Source organism: Crocuta crocuta, unplaced genomic scaffold, assembly GCF_008692635.1.
Source record: "Crocuta crocuta isolate KB4526 unplaced genomic scaffold, BGI_CrCroc_1.0 scaffold655, whole genome shotgun sequence".
NCBI classification, from domain to species: domain Eukaryota; kingdom Metazoa; phylum Chordata; class Mammalia; order Carnivora; family Hyaenidae; genus Crocuta; species Crocuta crocuta.
The window spans coordinates 1,061,436-1,080,246 of NW_027528348.1; the positions used below are offsets into that span (position 1 = coordinate 1,061,436).

General features: G+C 47.7%; 2 protein-coding genes across 8 annotated transcripts in view; one reads left to right on the forward strand and one right to left on the reverse strand.

Moving 5' to 3' along the window:
* Positions 1–10,941: 10,941 nt before the first annotated feature.
* On the forward strand, positions 10,942–14,324 carry CYP8B1 (cytochrome P450 family 8 subfamily B member 1). Its single transcript, XM_077753702.1, has one exon. It carries the CDS (start codon positions 11,116–11,118, stop codon positions 12,619–12,621), a length of 1,506 nt encoding a protein of 501 aa, XP_077609828.1. The 5' UTR covers positions 10,942–11,115; the 3' UTR covers positions 12,622–14,324.
* ACKR2 (atypical chemokine receptor 2) overlaps positions 13,059–18,811 on the reverse strand; it is a 51,028-nt gene continuing 45,275 nt past the window's right edge. For 6 of the 7 annotated variants that reach the window (XM_077753705.1, XM_077753703.1, XM_077753704.1 and 3 more), the window contains one exon: positions 13,059–18,641. In XM_077753705.1, the coding sequence (XP_077609831.1) occupies positions 17,452–18,612 (1,161 nt within the window). In that variant the 5' untranslated portion in view covers positions 18,613–18,641 and the 3' untranslated portion in view covers positions 13,059–17,451. The remainder of the gene's footprint in view (positions 18,642–18,811) is intronic. The other variant, XM_077753710.1, reaches the window with a different exon arrangement.

Genomic DNA, 18,811 nt, shown 5'->3' on the forward strand with positions numbered 1-18,811 from the left:
GGGCGCGCCCGGGCCGGCGCGGGCTGTCCCGGTAGCAGCTCGAGTGCAGGGCCGAAGGGGGCCCCGCTCGCCAGGGCCGCGGCCGCCACGGCCATGGCCGCCCTCCCGGGAAGCGAGCGCGCGCCAGGCCCTACAGGGGAGCGGGGGATCGCTGCCCGGGGTCGGGGAGGGACGCTCCGGACCGCGTCGGGTCTGATACAGCGGCCCAGGAGCCGGCCGCGCAAGCCCCGGGCTCCACGCCACGCTGGCCCGGTCAGCCTCACGCTCAGCTCCCCACGCTGCGCACCAGAGAGGTGGAAGCGGCCGCAGTCTTGCCACTCTGGCTTCTCTAGGACGGTGGAGGGCGCCACGTCTCTGTGGTCCTCCCTCTGGCACCCCAAAGACACAGGGAGGAGAGAGCGAGTCCAGCAGTCTGTCTCTTCCACAGACACAGACTGCCTTGGGGCGCTGCTGTGGGAACTCGGGGGAAGCGGGCTTGGGGAGGAGGCTTTCTCTGGGAATCCTTTCCCAGCCCTCTTCTTCCCACTGACCACGCTTCTTCGGTATTGCACTGCACCCTTGCAGGATGGATGCTACTAAGAAGTAGCAAATACTTGATTTGCCTTGCCTGTTCATATAGCCGCTTCCCTTTACTGGGTTCTACATTCCCAGAGAGCAACTAACGTCCCTGATCATCTTTGTGCCTCAAATAACCACCCAATGTCTAGCGGACCAGTTTCTTTAAGTGCCAAGGGATATTTGTTGAATAAAGGAATGAATAACTGTTGAAACCGTTTTTCAGTTGAAGAAAGTAAGGCCCAAAGAGAGGAGATGGCTTATCTAACATCACACAGCATGTCGGGGAAATTAAACCTTTAAACGAAATTGTGGACATAAAAGACCACCAACATAAGAACAAGCAAAGGCTATTTATTGAAAGCTTGCTCTAAGCCAGGGAGTCAACCACCATCACTTGGATTTGGCAGGCTCTAGGTTGGACAGAGAAGTGAGAAAGCCCTATAGTTAGCGGTGGGGGGAGGTGGGAGACTTCAGGTATGCTCTGATTAGAGACTGTTGGCCTGGGGGGGCTAAATAGAAGCAAAGCATCTTATGTGATTGGTTGAGAGAGGATATTAATCAAATTCTGGCTGTGTGGGGCTGATTGCTACAAGGTTTATTTTGGCTTCCTGGACTGGTTGCCACAGATAGTAGTTTGACTTCCTAGACTGGTAACTACAGATAATGCGTTGGCTTCCTGGACTGGTTGCTGCAGACTGTGGGTGAGAGTTCTATTTTTCTATATGGTGTGTCCATTTTCCACTTGTACATATAGTCTCTTGGGATGAACAAATTAGGGAAATGTCTACTTCACAGAAATTCCAGCCTAGAGGCTCATATTCCTTTTAGGTCCCCAGGTACTGAGAGCTTAGAGATACCATACTTGTGAAAAATCACAGAACAAAGGAGACCTCAGAAGAGGTCCAAGGTATGTTTATTTGTTTCTAAGAGGATACTGAAGAAACTCAAAAATGGACACTAGTGAATACTCCCTGAGCACTGAGAAGGAAGGACTGAGCCTTACCCTAGTATCCTAGGGTAGGATCACTAGGAAAGATGAGCACACAACAAATGCCCATGATTTTCTTCAGGAAAAATGGAGAACGCTTCACTGAGTGTGAAACAATTATGGGAGTTTTAGCTCAGAACAAGGAGCCCTCAGATACCTGATTATTAAGTCACAGTCTTAAGGAAGACCATAAGAAAGGTCTCTTACGGCTCTAACCAATCTTTTGGTTCAAAACTAAACCAAATAGAGGGATAGTCTATCATATTTACTCATATATTTTTACTATTTCTATTGTTCTTCCTGTTAAACATACACCAGCAGGCAAGGTCAAGGCAATGTCCTAACTGACTCAGCCCGTAAAGATACAGTAAGCCACTTTTAGATTCATATAATGTACTACTTACATAAACAGCAAAAGTAAGGGTATCCAAGCATGCCAGTCCCCAAGTCCTAATCCCATACACTAAACACAATGACACCAAAACCAAAGAGGGCTCAATGATTGCAGCATCCTTGGTGAGAAGCCAATTTTAGACTGTAGCTAACTGTTACAGTATGTAGTTATATCCAGAAAGCTTTATGCCTCTTCAGAATCTGAGAGGCAATGAGAAACTGTCTCATAACAGCCTCCCACAAGACATAGGGAATGAGTGGGAGATGGGCTTGAAGGCCTGTAAAACTTCTCTCATCCTTTCATGTTCCCAAAGGATCACAAGGTGATCTGCCATGACTCAGATCAGCTGTAGTTCAAGGCTTTGCCTGCATGGGCTTCATAGATATGTGAAAACTTGCCAGAGCACCATGGTGGAGACACTTCCCTACAACTAGACCTCTCAACCTTTCCATATAAAAATTCTCAGGAAGATGAGCCACCATGTAAGTCATCAGATACTCTAATTAGCTGTACTCCGAAAGTCTTGGATCAAATACATTCCATTTGTCTTAGGCAACATTAGACAAAAGTGACCATGGTAGTGATACACAGTAGTATAACCAGGCCCACTAAAGAATGGAACATATCCAGATTCCTCATTTAGAGCCAAGCTAGCTAAATGTGTCATTATTCTAAGTGAGGCAAGAGATATTGGCAATGGCACATACCCCACCTAAACTGGCCAGCAAAAAATCCAGTACAATCTCCATTACCACTCATACTAGAGAATTTAGAACCATCAGTAGTCTGTGAAAAATGTACAAAAAGTCCAACAATGACAGAACAAGGCTAAAGGGAATCATTTCAATGTCCAGAAAGTTAATCTATTCTGTTGTTCCTTGCTGAGAGTATCTCTTTCTGGAGTCAGTGGCTGTTGGGAGGATTCTGAGATTTTTTAAATTAAGATCATTTGTTGGTCAGTAGTCAAACTGAAGGTGGTGATGGAAGCTTGGGTTAAATTGGTCAGATACCCTACAGACTAAACCTAAGTGGTCCCTCACTCTGCCCCTGTCCCAGGGTCTAATTCTTACCAACCAGGGTGGTTTCTCTCCTCACACAGCCATATGACCATTATGACTAGTCTTTGCAACCATTACTACACCTTTTCCCCAATTCTCTCCATGTCTAACCCATACCATATGCTTAGACTCATCCCTGGTTAGCTCAGAAGTTCCTTTCTTTTATAATTTAGAACATCCGAGAATATCCCCCACTCTCTGACATGTGGGCCATGCCAAGACCACCTTAGTAGTTTTCATCTCATAATTCATGATCATCATAATCGTTATCTCTAATTGTCCAAATCCAGCAAGCATGGGTGGGTGAGGGGTTACAATAAGTTTCAGTCTCCCAGTTCCCAGCTCTTTTTTCCTACTTGCAAATTCTAATACTCCAGGGATAGGCATAGGAAGGCGGGGAAAAATAGAGTTACATGGCTTAATTGTGTGGTTTGGGTTTCCTGTGGCCAGTTAGGGCTTTCTTCCACTCCTGAACCTCATAATTAGACATTATACTTCAACAGGAGGTACTCTTTTAGGTAATTATCACATTTGGGACCCAAACAGACTATCTTAATTTGTACACTACTAAGAGCCTAGGCTTGATTGCCCAGCTATCTTTTTTGGTTTTTCAGAGTTCACTTTCTCTTTTAACAGCACCTGCTTCTTGGGAATGATATAGATCATGAAAGGCCCAGATAATGTCCCAGGTAGTTGTCCACTGTTGTACTTTTAGCTATAAAAGTAGCACCGTTATCTTACTGGGCGTGTTTAGGGAAGCTAAATATGGAACATAGGTCATCGAAGAATCTTTGAATGGTATTGTGCACATATGCTGTGTGGAAAAGTGTAATGTCATACCCTGAAAAGATGTCTACTGTAGTCTATGCCCAGCAGTATTCTTCATATGAAGGGGTAGGAATCCATACAGTCTATTTGCCAGGACTTGCTACATCCAGTAACCCTGCTTATGTCCTTCAGAGTTTCCTTTGCCATTCAACTAACTGTGTGNCAGAGGGTGAAAGAGAGAGACTCTTAAGCAGGCTCCTGATTCTTGCTTTTACTGTTTCTTTTGTTTGTAGAACTTCCTTTAGCCATCACTTTAGGGTAGGTGTGCTAGTGACAATTCTCTTAATTTTCCTTCATTTGAGAATATGCTGATTTTACCTTCAATTCTAAGGGATATTTTTACTGACATAGGATTCTTAATTAACAGTTCTTTTCTTTCATCAATCACTTGATAAACTTCATGCCACTTGCAAATGATTTTCATGGTTTCTGATAAGAAAGCCAAGGTCATTTGAGTTGTTTCTCTATATGTGATATGCTGTTTCTATCTAGCTGCTTTCAAAACATTTTCTTTGTCTTTAGATTTTTGAAGCTTGATTACATTGTGTCTGGACTTGAATTTCTGTGGGTTTACCCTTAGGGGTTTATATAGCTAATTTTGATGAAATTCAAGTTATCTATTTTTCTTTTGTTGCCTGTGCTTTTAATGTCACATACATGATATTGTTGCCAAATCCAATGTCATTAAGACTTTCTTCAATGTTTTCTTCTAAGAGTTTTATAGTTTTACATCTTGTTTAGGTCTTTGATACACTTTAATTTTTGTATGTGGTGTAATTTCATTCTTTTGCATGTGATATCCAGTTTTCCCAGCACCACTTGTTGAAATGGTGTCCTTTCCTAAAGCCTTTGTCTTGGCATCCTTCTGGAAAATCAATTAACTATATACGTGAGGGTTTATTTCTGGACTCTCCATTCTATCCCATTAGTTTATATGTCTGTCCTTAAACTAGTACCACAATGTGTTTTTGTTGTTGTTGTTGTTTTACTGTAGTTTTGTAGTTTTTCAAAGTCATCCAACTTTGTTCTTTTTCAAGATTGTTTTGGCTATTTGGGGCCCCCCTTCAATACCATATGAATTTGAGGATCAGCTTTTCCATTTCTGTGAAAAATACTATCGGAATCTATAGATCATGTTGTGTTGAATCTATAGATCACTCTGTGTAGTATTGACTTCTTAACAATGTTATGCCTTCCTCTCCATGAACATGGAATGTCTTTCCATCTTAATTTATGTAAGTTTAATTTCTTTCAGCAAAGTTTTGTATTTACAGTAGACAAGTCTTTCACCAACTTTGCTAGATTTTTTTCCCCTGAGTATTTAATTCTTTTAGATGCTATTGTAAATGGAACTGTGTTCTTAATTTCCTTTTTGGATTGTTCACTGCTGGTTCATAGAAGCACAGTTGATTTTTGTGTTGATCTTGTACCCTGTAACTTTGCTGAATTTATGAATGCTAGTAGTTCTCTTGGAGATTCTTTGGGATTTTTCTATATATAGGATCATGTTATCTGCAAATAGAGACTTTGCTCTCCTTTTCCAATTTGGCTTTTATTTTTTCTTACCTAATAGCTCTGGCAAGAACTTCCAGCACACTGTTGAAAAGCAGTAGTGAAAGTGGGTCTCCTTGTCTTCTGCCTTCTGATTTTAAAGGGAACTCTTCAGTCTTTCACCATTGAGTATGATATTAGCTATGGGTTTTTCATAAATAACCTTTATCATATTGAGGAACTTTCCCTCTATTTTTAGTTTTCTAAAATATTTTATCATAAAAGGATGTTGAATTTTTCAATGCATTTTCTGCATTGATTAAGATGATCATGTAGGTTTTTTTCTTTCATTCTATTAATATGTTGTATTGATGTTATGTTCAACCATCCTTATATTTCTGATATATACCCCACTTGGTTATGGTGAATCATCTTTTTAATATGCTATTGGATTTGATCTGCTAATATTTTGTTTTGAGGATTTTTGCATCTATATTCATAAAGGATACTTGCCTGAAATTTTCTTCTATGTGATGTTCTTACCATGGTACTACTGGCTTCCCAGAATAAGTTATAAAGTGTTTCTTCTTAAATTTTTTGTAAAGGTTTGAGCATTGGTATTAATTCTTCTTTAAATTTTTGGTAAAGGGGTGGCTGGCTTCCTCAGTTTGAGGAGCAACTTGATCTCGGGGTTGTGGATTTGAGCCCCACATTGGACATAGAGATTACTAAAAAAAAAAAAAAAAAAAAAGCTTAAAAAAATAATAAATGTTTGGTGGAATTCACCAGTGAAACCATCTGGTTTAGGGCTTCTTTTTGTTGGGAGGCTTTTAATTAGTGATTTAAGCTCTTGTTACTTATTTACTGTTGAGATTTTCTATTTCTACTTGAGTTAGTTTAGGTAGTTTGTATTTCAGGGAATTTGCCCATTTCTTCTAGGTTATCTATTTTGTTCATGTACATTATTGATAGTGTTGGCATACAATTATCAAAAATGTTCTTTTATGATCCTTTCTATCTCTGTAAGGTCAGCAGTTATGTCTCCACTTCCATTTCTGATTTTCATTATTTGTATCATCTTTCCTTTTTTTTATTAGTGAATCTAACTAAAGTTTTGTCAATTTTGTTGAACTTTTCAAATAACCACTTTTGGTTTCACTGATTTTCTCTATTCTCTATTTCATTTATCTCTGCTCTAATCTTTTTTTTGGGGGGGGTCTTATTTATTATTTTTATTTTTATTTTTTTACAAATAGTTTGTCACATTAGTTTCCACATAACACCCAGTGCTCATCCCCACAAGTGCCCTCCTCCATGCCCATCCCCCCTCCCCCCTACATCCATCAGTCCTCAGTTTTTGTCAGCATTCAAGAGTCTCTCATGGTTTGCCTCTCTCCCTTTCCCCCACCATTTCCCCCCTTCATCTCCCCCNTCTGCTCTAATCTTTATGCTTACCTTTTTTGTTCTAGCTTTGGGTTTAGTTTGCTCTTCTTTTCTAACTTCTTATGGTGTAAACTTAGGTTATTGACTTGAGATATTCTTTTCTAACATAAGCATTTACAGCTATAATTTACCTCTGAACACTGCTTTCACTATATACCATGAGTTTTGGTATGTTGGTTTTAATTTTCATTCATCACAAGGTATTTTGTCATTTCTCTTGTGATTTCTTCTTCCAAGAAGAAAGCATTAGGAAGCTTGCATGTGGATTCTTTCAGACTCCATGTGTCTCTTCTTCCCTTATGATCTGGTTATACATCCTTAGTACACCACTGTAATAAATCTTAGAGTACAACCATACACCAAGTCCCATTAGTTCTTCTAGGGACTCCCTGAAAGTGAGGGTGGTCTTGGAGTTTCCCCATAAGTTGATGAGAATTAGACTGCTTAATACGTGTAAAACATCTAGCACCTTGGCTTATGGTGAATTCTCAAAATCAGAATAGTGATGGTTATAGTGACAATGGGGATGATCAGTACAGACCCATGAACAGGATAGGTGCAAGGTCAGTCAGTCCAATTCCCATCCTATCCCTCCATCTTCTCCCACTATATATCCTCATCTAAGCCTCATAGTAAATGTATGGTCCAATGTCTTTATAATGGCATCTCATTGTTGGCAAATACCTCAAGTTTAGCTTCCTATTTGACACACCAGAATAGTAATGCCCAGAGAGATAAACAAATGTCCTGGGTCATGTTATGACAAAGCCGAAACAAGAACCCAAGTTTGCCCTTTAAGTCCTACACTGACTTCACTGTTGCCTGGTATATGTGATACAGACTAGGAGTAAAATAATTAACTTGGGGTCAGGTTGTCAAGAACCCAGCTGCAGTGAAGATGTTTCCTTCTCTTCCTAGAAAATTGGGAACCTTGAAAGCTAGGAAGGAAAGGAAGCCATAAATAAGTTCAGCCCAAAATCAAATGAGACTACTATTTGACCTAAAGGCAGAGTGAAACAATTTCTCCCCTGCATCTCCATTTCAACAGTACTGTTGTTGACTTCTGGGGGTGAGGTAGTGGGCAGGAAGTACCAGGCACTGAGGGAGCAGTCAACATCATCAAGCATTGGAACAAAGGGCAAACGAGATGCAGGGGGTAGCCAGTACAGCTGCTCTAGAGAACACCCCAAAAAGAATCCCGATATAGAAACCCCAGCAAGTAGACGGAACCCTCCAATGGGCGCACAATCGCTCAAAATTCTGGGCCATATATGGAATGTGAAGACATGAGACCAGACTGGACCAGAGACCCTCTTGAGCCCTGTCCAAAGATCTCAAACCACAGCCCACCACCCCTGCCCACCACGGAATGTGCAAATGAGGTGTGAAAGAAAGGAGCACAAAAAATGTCGAAGGACAGCAGAAACAATGCTCCTGCCAGGTTTACGGGGTAAGAACTCTCAGGAGTGAGACCGGAGCGGTGGCCACGCTAAGCGTGCTCGTTGGTGGCAGTGAAGGAGGCCGCCCGTGTTCGCACGCCTTCCCCCAGCCCCAAGCCCTTACTGACCAGCTCCGCAGACGAACTGACAGCCACACAGCACCTCTCTGTGAAGCCTAGCGATCGACGGACAGAGGGCGCCTCCGCGCGGAGACCTGCCCACAACACCAGCCTAGAGACTCTGTAGCAGAGACTGCAAGGGCGGAAGTGCGTCACCATGCCTCCTGCCCTTGGGCCCGCGCCCGCTCTAGCACGCCCGGAGGCCATCTCTGCGTGTCGTTGATCCTTCCCGGGCTCTCAGTTCACCTTTGTAACTGTCCCACCCTCCGGCGGAGCTGCGGCCCTATTTGGGTACGAGAGAAGTGCCGCTGGACTCGCTCAGGGTCGCTGGCCCCCCGGCCACTCGGGAAGGTGTGAGGGCTGTCGCCTGGCTGATTTCCCTGGGGCAGGCTCGCCCCTGCCCTGGCAGAGCCGGTAATCCCTGCCCCTCCATCAGGCCGCCCTTCAGTGGCTATAGGTGGACTGAACCAGCTGGCGTGAGAGGAGTTGAGTGCAGCGCGGTAGGTCAAAGCCCAAGTCGCGCTGAGCCTGCCCAGCCTGCACGGTGCTGAAAACCACTTCCACTGAGCCCTCCAGCCACGTTGGCCTCAGAATGTGTGTGCACCCGGTTCCTTGGAATGGCTTTGCTACATACCTTGGGCAGCACACCCCCGACGCTCTCAGACCTCCACCTGTAGCACCACCACCATACAACACGCGTTGACCTGACTTTGCCTTCCTCCCTGTCTCCACTTAATTACCAATTAATCAGTGTGGCCTTCCTGACTCCCCACCCCACTTTCTGCTCTGCCCCTCTCATTTGCTACACTTAACACAATTGTAATTATATACTTCTCTGGGCAGTGATTTAATATCTTTTTTCCCTTCCTTAGGCTGGTGCTAAAGGTATTTGGATACCGCTCCATGCAGGGAGACCACCGGATGATACACTCTGCCAGCACCAAATACCTCATGGGGGATGGCTTGGAGGATCTCAACAAAACCATGCTGGACAGCCTGTTTGTTCTTGGTTTTGCAGGGGCTCACCGGCCAGAGGCTGGATGCTAGTTACTGGTGTGAAGATGGCCTCTTCCACTTCTGCTACAGTGTGTTGTTCAAGGCCGGCTACCTGAGCTTATTTCAAAGAACCAGGAGCAGGACCTGCTACAGGCAGAAGAGTTATTTGTCCAGTTCCGCAAGTTTGATCGCTTGTTCCCCAGGTTTGTTTATTCCTTACTGGGGCCCCAGGAGTGGCTGGAAGTGGGCAGACTGCAGCGTCTCTTCCACAAGACACTCTCTGTGAACCACAACCTGGAGAAGAATGGCATAAGCAACTGGATATCCCACATGCTTCAGTTTCTGAGGGAGCAGGGAACAGCAGGGTCCAGATACATCTCATTCAAGGTTGGTTATAGCAGAATTTCTGGCAGTAGGTGCCCAGTACATATCTGTTGGACGGATATATGGGGCTGTTCCAAGGAAGGAGGGAATGAAATTAATCAAGGTAAGAATGAATGTAACATGGTGCTCCTATCCATTAAAAACTGGGGAACAAAGTTCAGCTTATGCATGTTGGCCCACAGATAGTTTCTGACTGCAGACTCTAAGGCTGGGGAGAGTTGATGATTCTGAGTAATTGCTGTGGTTGCCCTAAGCAATCAGAGAGAGGACTTCATGGAGGCAGAATGTGTACATATCCAGCTCCCTGCAAAGAGGAGCAGCACAAGGCAAGGGGGGCTCACTCAAGAGGTCATGTGGAAATCGGAGGAGACAAAGTCCCTGTTTGCAAGTCACTTAGGAAGTTAAAGAATAACCTGAGGTCGCCAGAACTGGATGAGTTGATCCTGAACCTCACCTTATTGCAACAATGGCCTTAGAATCAATGGCAGAACTTTCTCTTTCCTGGGCCTGCAGACAGGGACCTAGCCTGACATCTCGCAGAAAGCCCCCAGTAAATGGTCAGCTCACCTCACCCAAGCTAGGACAGCAGTTAAAGAAAGTTCCCACTATACTCTGAGCCTACACTCTAATCATGAAACAAAGAGATTGCTTTGAAGTCCTTATCATCTCTGACATTTCATAATTCCAAGATTCCGACTCTGTCTTTCTTGCTAGAGTAGTGCGCAAACCAACTAGGCCAGAGATAGGGCTCCAGTCCAGAGGCTCAGGGATGGTAGAAACTTTTTAAGTTTAATTTAACTAATTTATTTATTTACAATGGAGGAGGGACAGAGAGACAGGGAGAGAGAGAGAATCCCAAGCAGGCTCCATACTGTCAGTGCAAAGCCCAATGCAGAGCTCGAATTCATGAACGGTGAGATCGTGACCTGAGCCAATATCAGGAGTCAGATGCTTAACTGACCGGGGCATCCCTAAATGTGAAACTTAATAAATGAGTGTTGCATTTCTCACTCAGTAGCTAGAGGGCTAGCAAACTGATGAATAAATGAATCCTTGAGAAAATAAAGGTGGAAATGGTCAGTAAATCATGGGGGGGGTGCCGGGGGGGATCCATGAGAGGTTTGTAGACATCATGCTGGGGCTGAGTCTAAAAAGATTACAGCAAAGCCTAAGCTGGTGAGGAGAGGCTTCTTTCTGGGCTTCCTTCTGGTCCCACCCTCTACTTCCGCATGACTAGGTTGCCGCAAGTGCTAAATCTAGAACATTTTACTCCTATGTACTATCTTGCCAGGGTATTTTAGTATAACTTACCAGGGCAAGGTTCAGGTCCACCCCCAGCTTGTCAGGGCCTCTCAAAAGCTCTCGGTCGCCCAGAGAACAGTGTGCCTGGAGGAAATCAGCCTGGAAAAGCACAGCCATGGTGCTCTGGGCTCTGGTGCTGGGAGCCCTACTGGTGGCTACAGTGGGGTGCCTGTGCCTGGTGGGGCTGTTCCGGCAACGCAAACCCCAGGAGCCCCCTCTGGATAAGGGCTCCATACCTTGGCTGGGCCATGCCATGGCTTTCCGGAAGAATATGCTTGAATTTCTGAAATGTATGCGGGCCAAGCATGGAGATGTGTTCACAGTGCAGCTAGGGGGCCAGTACTTCACCTTTGTCATGGACCCCCTCTCCTTTGGCCCCATCCTCAAGGATGCACAGAGAAAACTAGACTTTGTGGAATATGCAGAAAAACTGGTGCTAAAGGTATTTGGATACCGCTCCATGCAGGGAGACCACCGGATGATACACTCTGCCAGCACCAAATACCTCATGGGGGATGGCTTGGAGGATCTCAACAAAACCATGCTGGACAGCCTGTCCTTGGTTTTGCAGGGGCTCACGGGCCAGAGTCTGGATGCTAATTGCTGGCGTGAAGATGGCCTCTTCCACTTCTGCTACAATGTGTTGTTCAAGGCCGGCTACCTGAGCTTATTTGGCTATACAAAGAACCAGGAGCAGGACCTGCTACAGGCAGAAGAGTTATTTGTCCAGTTCCGCAAGTTTGATCGCTTGTTCCCCAGGTTTGTTTATTCCTTACTGGGGCCCCAGGAGTGGCTGGAAGTGGGCAGACTGCAGCGTCTCTTCCACAAGACACTCTCTGTGAACCACAACCTGGAGAAGAATGGCATAAGCAACTGGATATCCCACATGCTTCAGTTTCTGAGGGAGCAGGGAACAGCCCCAGCCATGCAAGACAAATTCAACTTCATGATGCTCTGGGCCTCCCAGGGGAACACGGGGCCTACCTCCTTCTGGGCCCTTTTGTTTCTCCTAAAGCACCCAGAAGCCATGCGTGCTGTGAGGGAGGAGGCCGCCCAAGTCCTGGGGGAGGCCAAGCTGAAGGCTAGGCAATCCTTTGACTTTGAGATCAGTGCCCTACACCATACTCCAGTGCTGGACAGCGTGATGGAAGAGACACTGCGGCTTGGGGCTGCACCCACCCTCCTCAGGGTGGTGCACGGTGACCATATGCTGAAGATGGCCAGTGGACAGGAGTACTTGCTCCGTGGTGGAGACATTGTCGCTCTCTTCCCTTATCTTTCAGTGCACATGGATCCTGACATCCACCCAGAACCCACTGCCTTCAAGTACAATCGCTTCCTCAACCCCAATGGTAGTCGTAAGGTAGACTTCTACAAGGCAGGCAAGAAGATCCACCACTATACCATGCCGTGGGGCTCGGGTGTCTCCATCTGCCCTGGGAGGTTCTTGGCCATCAGTGAGATGAAGCTCTTTGTCCTGCTCATGGTCACCTACTTTGACCTGGAACTGGTGGACCCTGATATACCTGTGCCACCTGTGGACCCCCAGCGCTGGGGCTTCGGCACCACCCAGCCCAGCTATGAGGTGCGCTTCCGCTACCGCCTGCATCCTACCGAGTGAGCTCTGCCAAGGTGGCCACAAGCCTGGCCAGGGAAACCCCAAGGGAGCCTCCTCTCACCCCTCTGAAGCCGCCTCACCCTTCCCTCTGGTTCTGTGGTATCTCCTGCCTGTGTCCTGCTTGCCTTCCTTGCTCTCTGGCTTTCCTCTAGCTTCCTGATAGGTTTGTCTTTTTCTCTTAAAAACATCTCTCACAGTGGGTTCTGCAGAACCTTCCTCTCATACGAAGTCCAGGGGAAGGGGGAAATATTTGAGAGAAACTTAGTTGGGGAAATAATGGTGTACCTTGACAAGTCCTGCAGTAGAGAAAGTGGTTACCATGAGTAACACAGTGTCTTACAAATGTTAACCTCCACCCTCCCGCCTCACTATCTTATTTTCCTCAATGCTTATTCCACATCCTGTGGAATTCACATTCATCCAAAGAAATACAAGGCAAGCCACGTGTGTAATTTTTAATTTCTTAGTTGACATGTTTTTTAGAAGATAAAAAGAAACAGGTGAAGTTCATGTTTATAATATACTTAACTTAGCCCAATATATCAAAATATTAGCATATCAATATAAGAACATTAGTAAAATATACATATATAAGAATATTGTGAAATATTTTTACATTTCTGTGTGTGTGTGTGTGTGTTGCTTAAAAATCTGGTATGTACTCTTTCCCTTTGCCGTGTGTCTCACTTTAGACTAGCCATATTCTAGTGCTCAACAGCCACAGGTGGCTAGTGGCTCCCCAATTGGATAGGGCAGGTCTGAAGAAATGCTGCCTTTCACATAGGAGTTATTCAAGGCCCCTCCTCAGTACCCTTGTCTCCCCTCCACACTCCCACCTCAGGGTGGTCTCAACCCTTCCTGTGGTTTCCACAATTACTGCTGAGTTCAGAGCTCTCTCCTACTTCCAGACCCTCAATCTCCCCGCCAGGGTCCCACGGCACCTCTGGGTGTGGCCCACGCAGAACTCAGCACCTGTCCTCCCACCTCTGCCCTGAACTACCTCCTTCTCCAGATTTCCCTGCCTGCCTCTGCTCAGGACACCACCACCCCCTCCCCCAAGACAGATCTGGAGGAGAAATCTGACTTCCTCCCCACTGTCACCCACATACAGTCAGGCCCCAGTTCTGCCAGTGTGACACCACCCCACCCCCCACCCCCCCCCGCCTGGCCTCTGAAACTGTCTCCTTTCCCCAGCCCCACTGCCATTCCTAGGACTGAGCACTCTGCATGTCTGCACCCCAGGCAGAGATGTTCACCCTGCTGCCAGAGACCTTTCACCAGACCTTTCACTTGTCATACTTTCACTTTTCTGGTTCCCCATCCCCTCCTTGAACCTAACATTTAAATTTTGCCACAGTTGGTCCCCAAATGTTCAATCCAATGCATTTCAGCCTTGCCAACTTTCTCCAATGGAACTGTCTGGAAAGTAGTTGCTTGCTTTTTACTGCCAACCCCAGTGCCAGCTACTTCAGGAGGCCTTCCTGGATGTTACCCATTCCATCCTCTGGCCAGAAATGGGCTCCCTCCCTCTGAGGCTCCCCTGGAATGGCTTGTGTCCCAGCACATCTGTTACATGTTGTTGCTCTCAGTTTCCTGCTTTCCTCCTCCTACCCCGTCCCCTGGACTGTAGCCCACAGGGCTTGGTATCTTATTACTTCATCCCTGACCCCCAGTTCCCTAAATGGAGATTAAATGATAGAAAATTGGCTCTGTCTCAGCTACTTTACTTCATGTCGTCAAATCATTTCCTTCCCCTCCCTGGCCTCACTCAGCTTCCTGGCATATGACATGGAGACAGTCCCGCTGCCAGGCATGCCTACCAGGGCTCCAAGTGCTGCTTCCAGAGCCACAGCTGGCTGATGGAAGGGCCCTGGCTGGGGCTGGGACAGGAGGGACTGTGACTGTGGGAGCCCGCAAAGGGTCCTGGAGAAGGGAGGCCAGGCAGCAGAGACCCCCTGCAAGGATGCCCAGTGGGCTTCTCTCTACTCACCTATCCCAAATCTATGACTGGCCTCTTGCATTTTTTTGAGGCTGGCTGTTCTGCCCTGAGTTTTTCCAAGATACCAGGCTATTAGAGTAACTCTGGCAGGGGCTGGGGTCTGGAGGCAGAAGTCTGTCCCTACTAGCTATGTGACAGAGGCCAAGGTCTAGCTGCCCCAAAATGATGACATCTGTCTGGAGCCTGACAGAGCTCTGACTACCTTGGAGAAGCCAGGATATCCTAACCTATTCCACAAGGAGCCAGGAGCACAAGAAGAGACACACAGGGAGAATGGGAGAGGGAGAAGGGGCCTGAGAGGCTGGGAGCCACCACAGAGAGCTTATCAATGACCTCCCCACACAGCCAGGCCCTGTGCCAGAGCAGGTATTGAGATACGGATGGGCAAAGATGCAGGGCCTTCACACACCTCCTGGGTACTGCTCAGATGTAGGTGCTACACCCCCTCATTTTCCCTATACCCAAAGAAATCTGGCCTGTCAACAGGCTGGGGGGCAGGACTGAGGGCCTAAATCCATTGAGTCAAGACCAAGAGGTCTCAACTGAGAGTGATCTCCCAGGCACTCCATGTTTGAGGGTATGCCTGGGACCAAGGGAAGCCTCAGTGGGTCAGGGGCAGTATACAGTGCCACAGTCATGGACACCCACCCTAACAGGCCTCCCCGGAAGCAGTGAGATCCCAGGATTAGAGTGTGCATGTAGAGGCCACTGCCCACCTGCAGGCACAGGAGGGGCCCATAGCACCTGTAGTCCCACACCCCTTGCATGGGGACTGGACACACTCTCTGCGAGGGCCTTGAGGCAGTAGGAAGACTGAGACCCCTAAGGATACATCTAGTCACTGCCTGTCCTGACACAACAATCCTGACCCCCAAATCCTCACTTCTGCACCAAATTTTCTGTCCTTCAAAGAAAAGCCCACTATGTGTATCCTCTGAGGACAGCTTGTAACAAAGCAAGATCAGGGATGGCATGCCAATGGTGGAATTGCAGGCACCTGGGAAAGAAAAAAAACATTTTTCCCCATAGGCAGTAACAGCTGTAAACCCTCAAACCACATTTCACAGGGTAGAGGCAGAGCCATGCCTGTCCCTCTCCCTGGGCCAGCCAGGGGAGGAGTCCATCTTGTCGCAGAGTCTGAGGACCAAGAGAATCTTGGGAGCTTTCCTGGAAAGATGTGAGCAGTGTAGCCAGCGAGCCAGGCCTGTGGGTCGGCAGACGGAGAGCAGCAGGAGGAACCGAGGTCCAGGCTGGGAAGTAAGGTCAGGATGAAGAGGTCTCTGGCCTGGCCTGGGCTGTGAGAGCCCAGCTCCAACTCGCTCCCTGACCAGTGCCTTCTGTGCTATAGTCAGAGCCCTCGCTATGGTCAGCTGCAGTACATGGCAACTAGGACAGTGAAAGGGATCGATGGGTCACCGGTGACCAGTCCTTCCCCTCCCCCTTGAGCACAGGTTTCAGGGCACTTCTTATATACCTGTTGTTTGCAGAGAGCACATACCCACACTTACACAGCTAAAGAAAGACACATAGGAACACACAGACACAAGGCCCATGGGGACACAGTGACATGTTCATGTCAGATCCACAGACAGCTGTATGTACTATGCACAACCCACACAGCAACACAGACAGATGCACATAGACATCCCCCCCGCCACACACACACATCTTCCAGTGCTGGGGATAAGCCCTGATAGGTGTCCCTTGGCTGGCATACCTCACCCATCTCATCTATGCATCATGGATATGATGTCAGAGACTCGGGGTACCTAGACCCAGTTGGTACAGCTCAGGCTGTATCCCACCAGTCAGGCTGCTATGTGGGCATGACTGAGGTCCCTTGTGGGCCAGATTTTATGAGCTCTAAAACAGAACCCCAACCCCCACATTCTCAGATGAATCACCACCTTCAGGTACAGAGCTTCATTTCCCAGGGCACCAGGGGAGCTCAGAGTCCTTCCTAACCATGGGACTTGGGGGCCTTAGGAGAGAGAGCTAGAGAACAAGACTGAGGGGACAGCTGGCCAAAAAATGATCCCTGTTACACAGGAGAATGGGCCAGCAAAAAACACAGAGGTGGGAATGTGCAAGAGACAAGGGGTGCCCAGTGTCCAGGAAATGAAAAGGAATGAAAGAGTATAAGGGTAAGACAGTGTGTGGGATTCCACGTGTGAGAGCTCCAGCCCTGAAGCCAGACAAAAGTTTTAGACTTGATTGTTCAGGCTCCAGCGACCCTGGAAGGCTCCAGAGGGGGGAATGGGAAGCACTGGGAGGAAGATCCTCCTGGGCTGCCAGGAACCTGTGTGCACTTAGCCTCCCACCTGCTGACTCTCACGTTTCTGGTAAGTTCCCCAGGTGGGGCACTGCCAGGCCTCCTGGGTCCCCAGAGCCTTGGTGCTGCCATCAAGGCTCTGACATTAAACAATACTGCAACAATATTTTCCCAGCTGAGCTACAGGAAAGAGAGCACCCTGGTGGGTGGCAAGCCTTGGGCTACGCTGAGGCAAATGGGAGTGATGGCTGAGGGTGGGTGATCATTCTGGCTGCTGGGAGCAGATTAGAAGACAGGACACAGCATGACAATAAGGAGCATAAAGGTCAGTCAGTTAGGACACTACTGTAGCAATTCATGCAAGAGAGTATGGTTTCCTGGAAGGCAATAAAGAAAGTGAAAGGAAGAGGCAGGGGTAAGTAAATGCTGCTGATGGTTGAGACCTGAGAACTGACCACTGGTTTTGGCAACATGGTCCATGAGGCCCTTGAAAAGACGACTTTGGGTGGATGCCCAACTGAGCTGGGTCCCACCCACTCTCACCAGACTGTGGTATGGCTACTCAAGCTTCATTTTTCCCTGTATCACTCTTGTCGGGGGAGTGCTCAGCCTGCCTCTCCCCAAGGTCATTCATGCCAGTCATTTCTTCTTGGGCAGTGAGCCTGCTGCTCTCAGAACAGCTGGACAGGGGGGCCTGTGCAGGGCAAGGTGCCTGGTTGCGCCGGAGCACAGTGATGAGGAAAGCCTTTAGGTACTGGCGGAAGTGGCGGCTGGAGAAAGCATAGAGAATGGGAGTGAAGCAGCAGTGAAGGAAGGCAATGCTCTCCGTCACCTGCAGTGCATAGTCCAAGTGCTGACTCACCTTGCAGTCCCCAAAGATTTGCAGGTCCAACAGTGAGTGCAGAAACAAGGTGAGGTTGTATGGGAACCACAGCACAAAGAAGGCCACCACCAGGGCTATGACTATCTTGAGAGCCCGGCCCTGGCCTGGGGGCCTCAGCCGGACCAGCACAGAGCCAATGCGGGAGTAGAAGAAAATCATGATAAGGAGTGGAAGGAGAAACCCCAGGAGGTTCTGCTGGAAACGGAGGAAGAGCTTCCACTTGGTCCCATGTCCCCCGAAATCTGCATAGCAGTTCCACACGCCCGTGGGGTTTTCATGTGTCTTCACAAAGACCATGTCAGGGATGGAGACAGCCAGGGCCACAGTCCATACCATGGCAGCCAGGAGCAGGCTTTTGGCCTGGGTCCGCAGCCTGTGGTGGGGCTGAGTGTGAACAATCTCCAGGTACTTGTCCAGGCTCATGCAGCTAATGAAGAAGATGCCACTGTAGAAGTTGATGGTGTAGAGGGTGCTCATCGTCTTGCATAAGAAACTCCCAAAGACCCAATGCCAGGCCACAGAGATGCCCCAAAAAGGCAGTGTCACCACAAACAGGAGGTTGGAGATGGCCAGGTTCAGCAGATAGACCTCAGTCATCCGCCTGCGAGGCATGTACCGGAGCAAGACCACTAGCAGAAAGAGGTTTCCACCCAAACCCAGCACAAAGATGAGGCTGTAGAAGACTGGCAGGAAGATCCTGCCAAAGGACATCACCTCATCCTTCCGGCAGAGCATGAAGGCCACGCTGTCCAGGTAGTACTCATAGTCATAGAAGGAGCTGCTGTTCTCAGAACTGGCAACCTTAGTGGTAGGTGGCAGAGGGGAGGTGGTGGAGGCCATGTTAGGAGGACACGCCCAGCTCTGGAGCTCTGTGGACCAGAGTACAGGGGGATAAAAGTTAGATGAAACCAGGCATTCTCTACCTCTCTCCAAACCCACTTTTGCTACTGTGCTGGGAGGCCCAACAGACTCTTCCCATCAACCCCAGTACTTGTAGGTCAGCGAGGAAGAGCACAAGTGTGGGGATTCTGAGCCTACC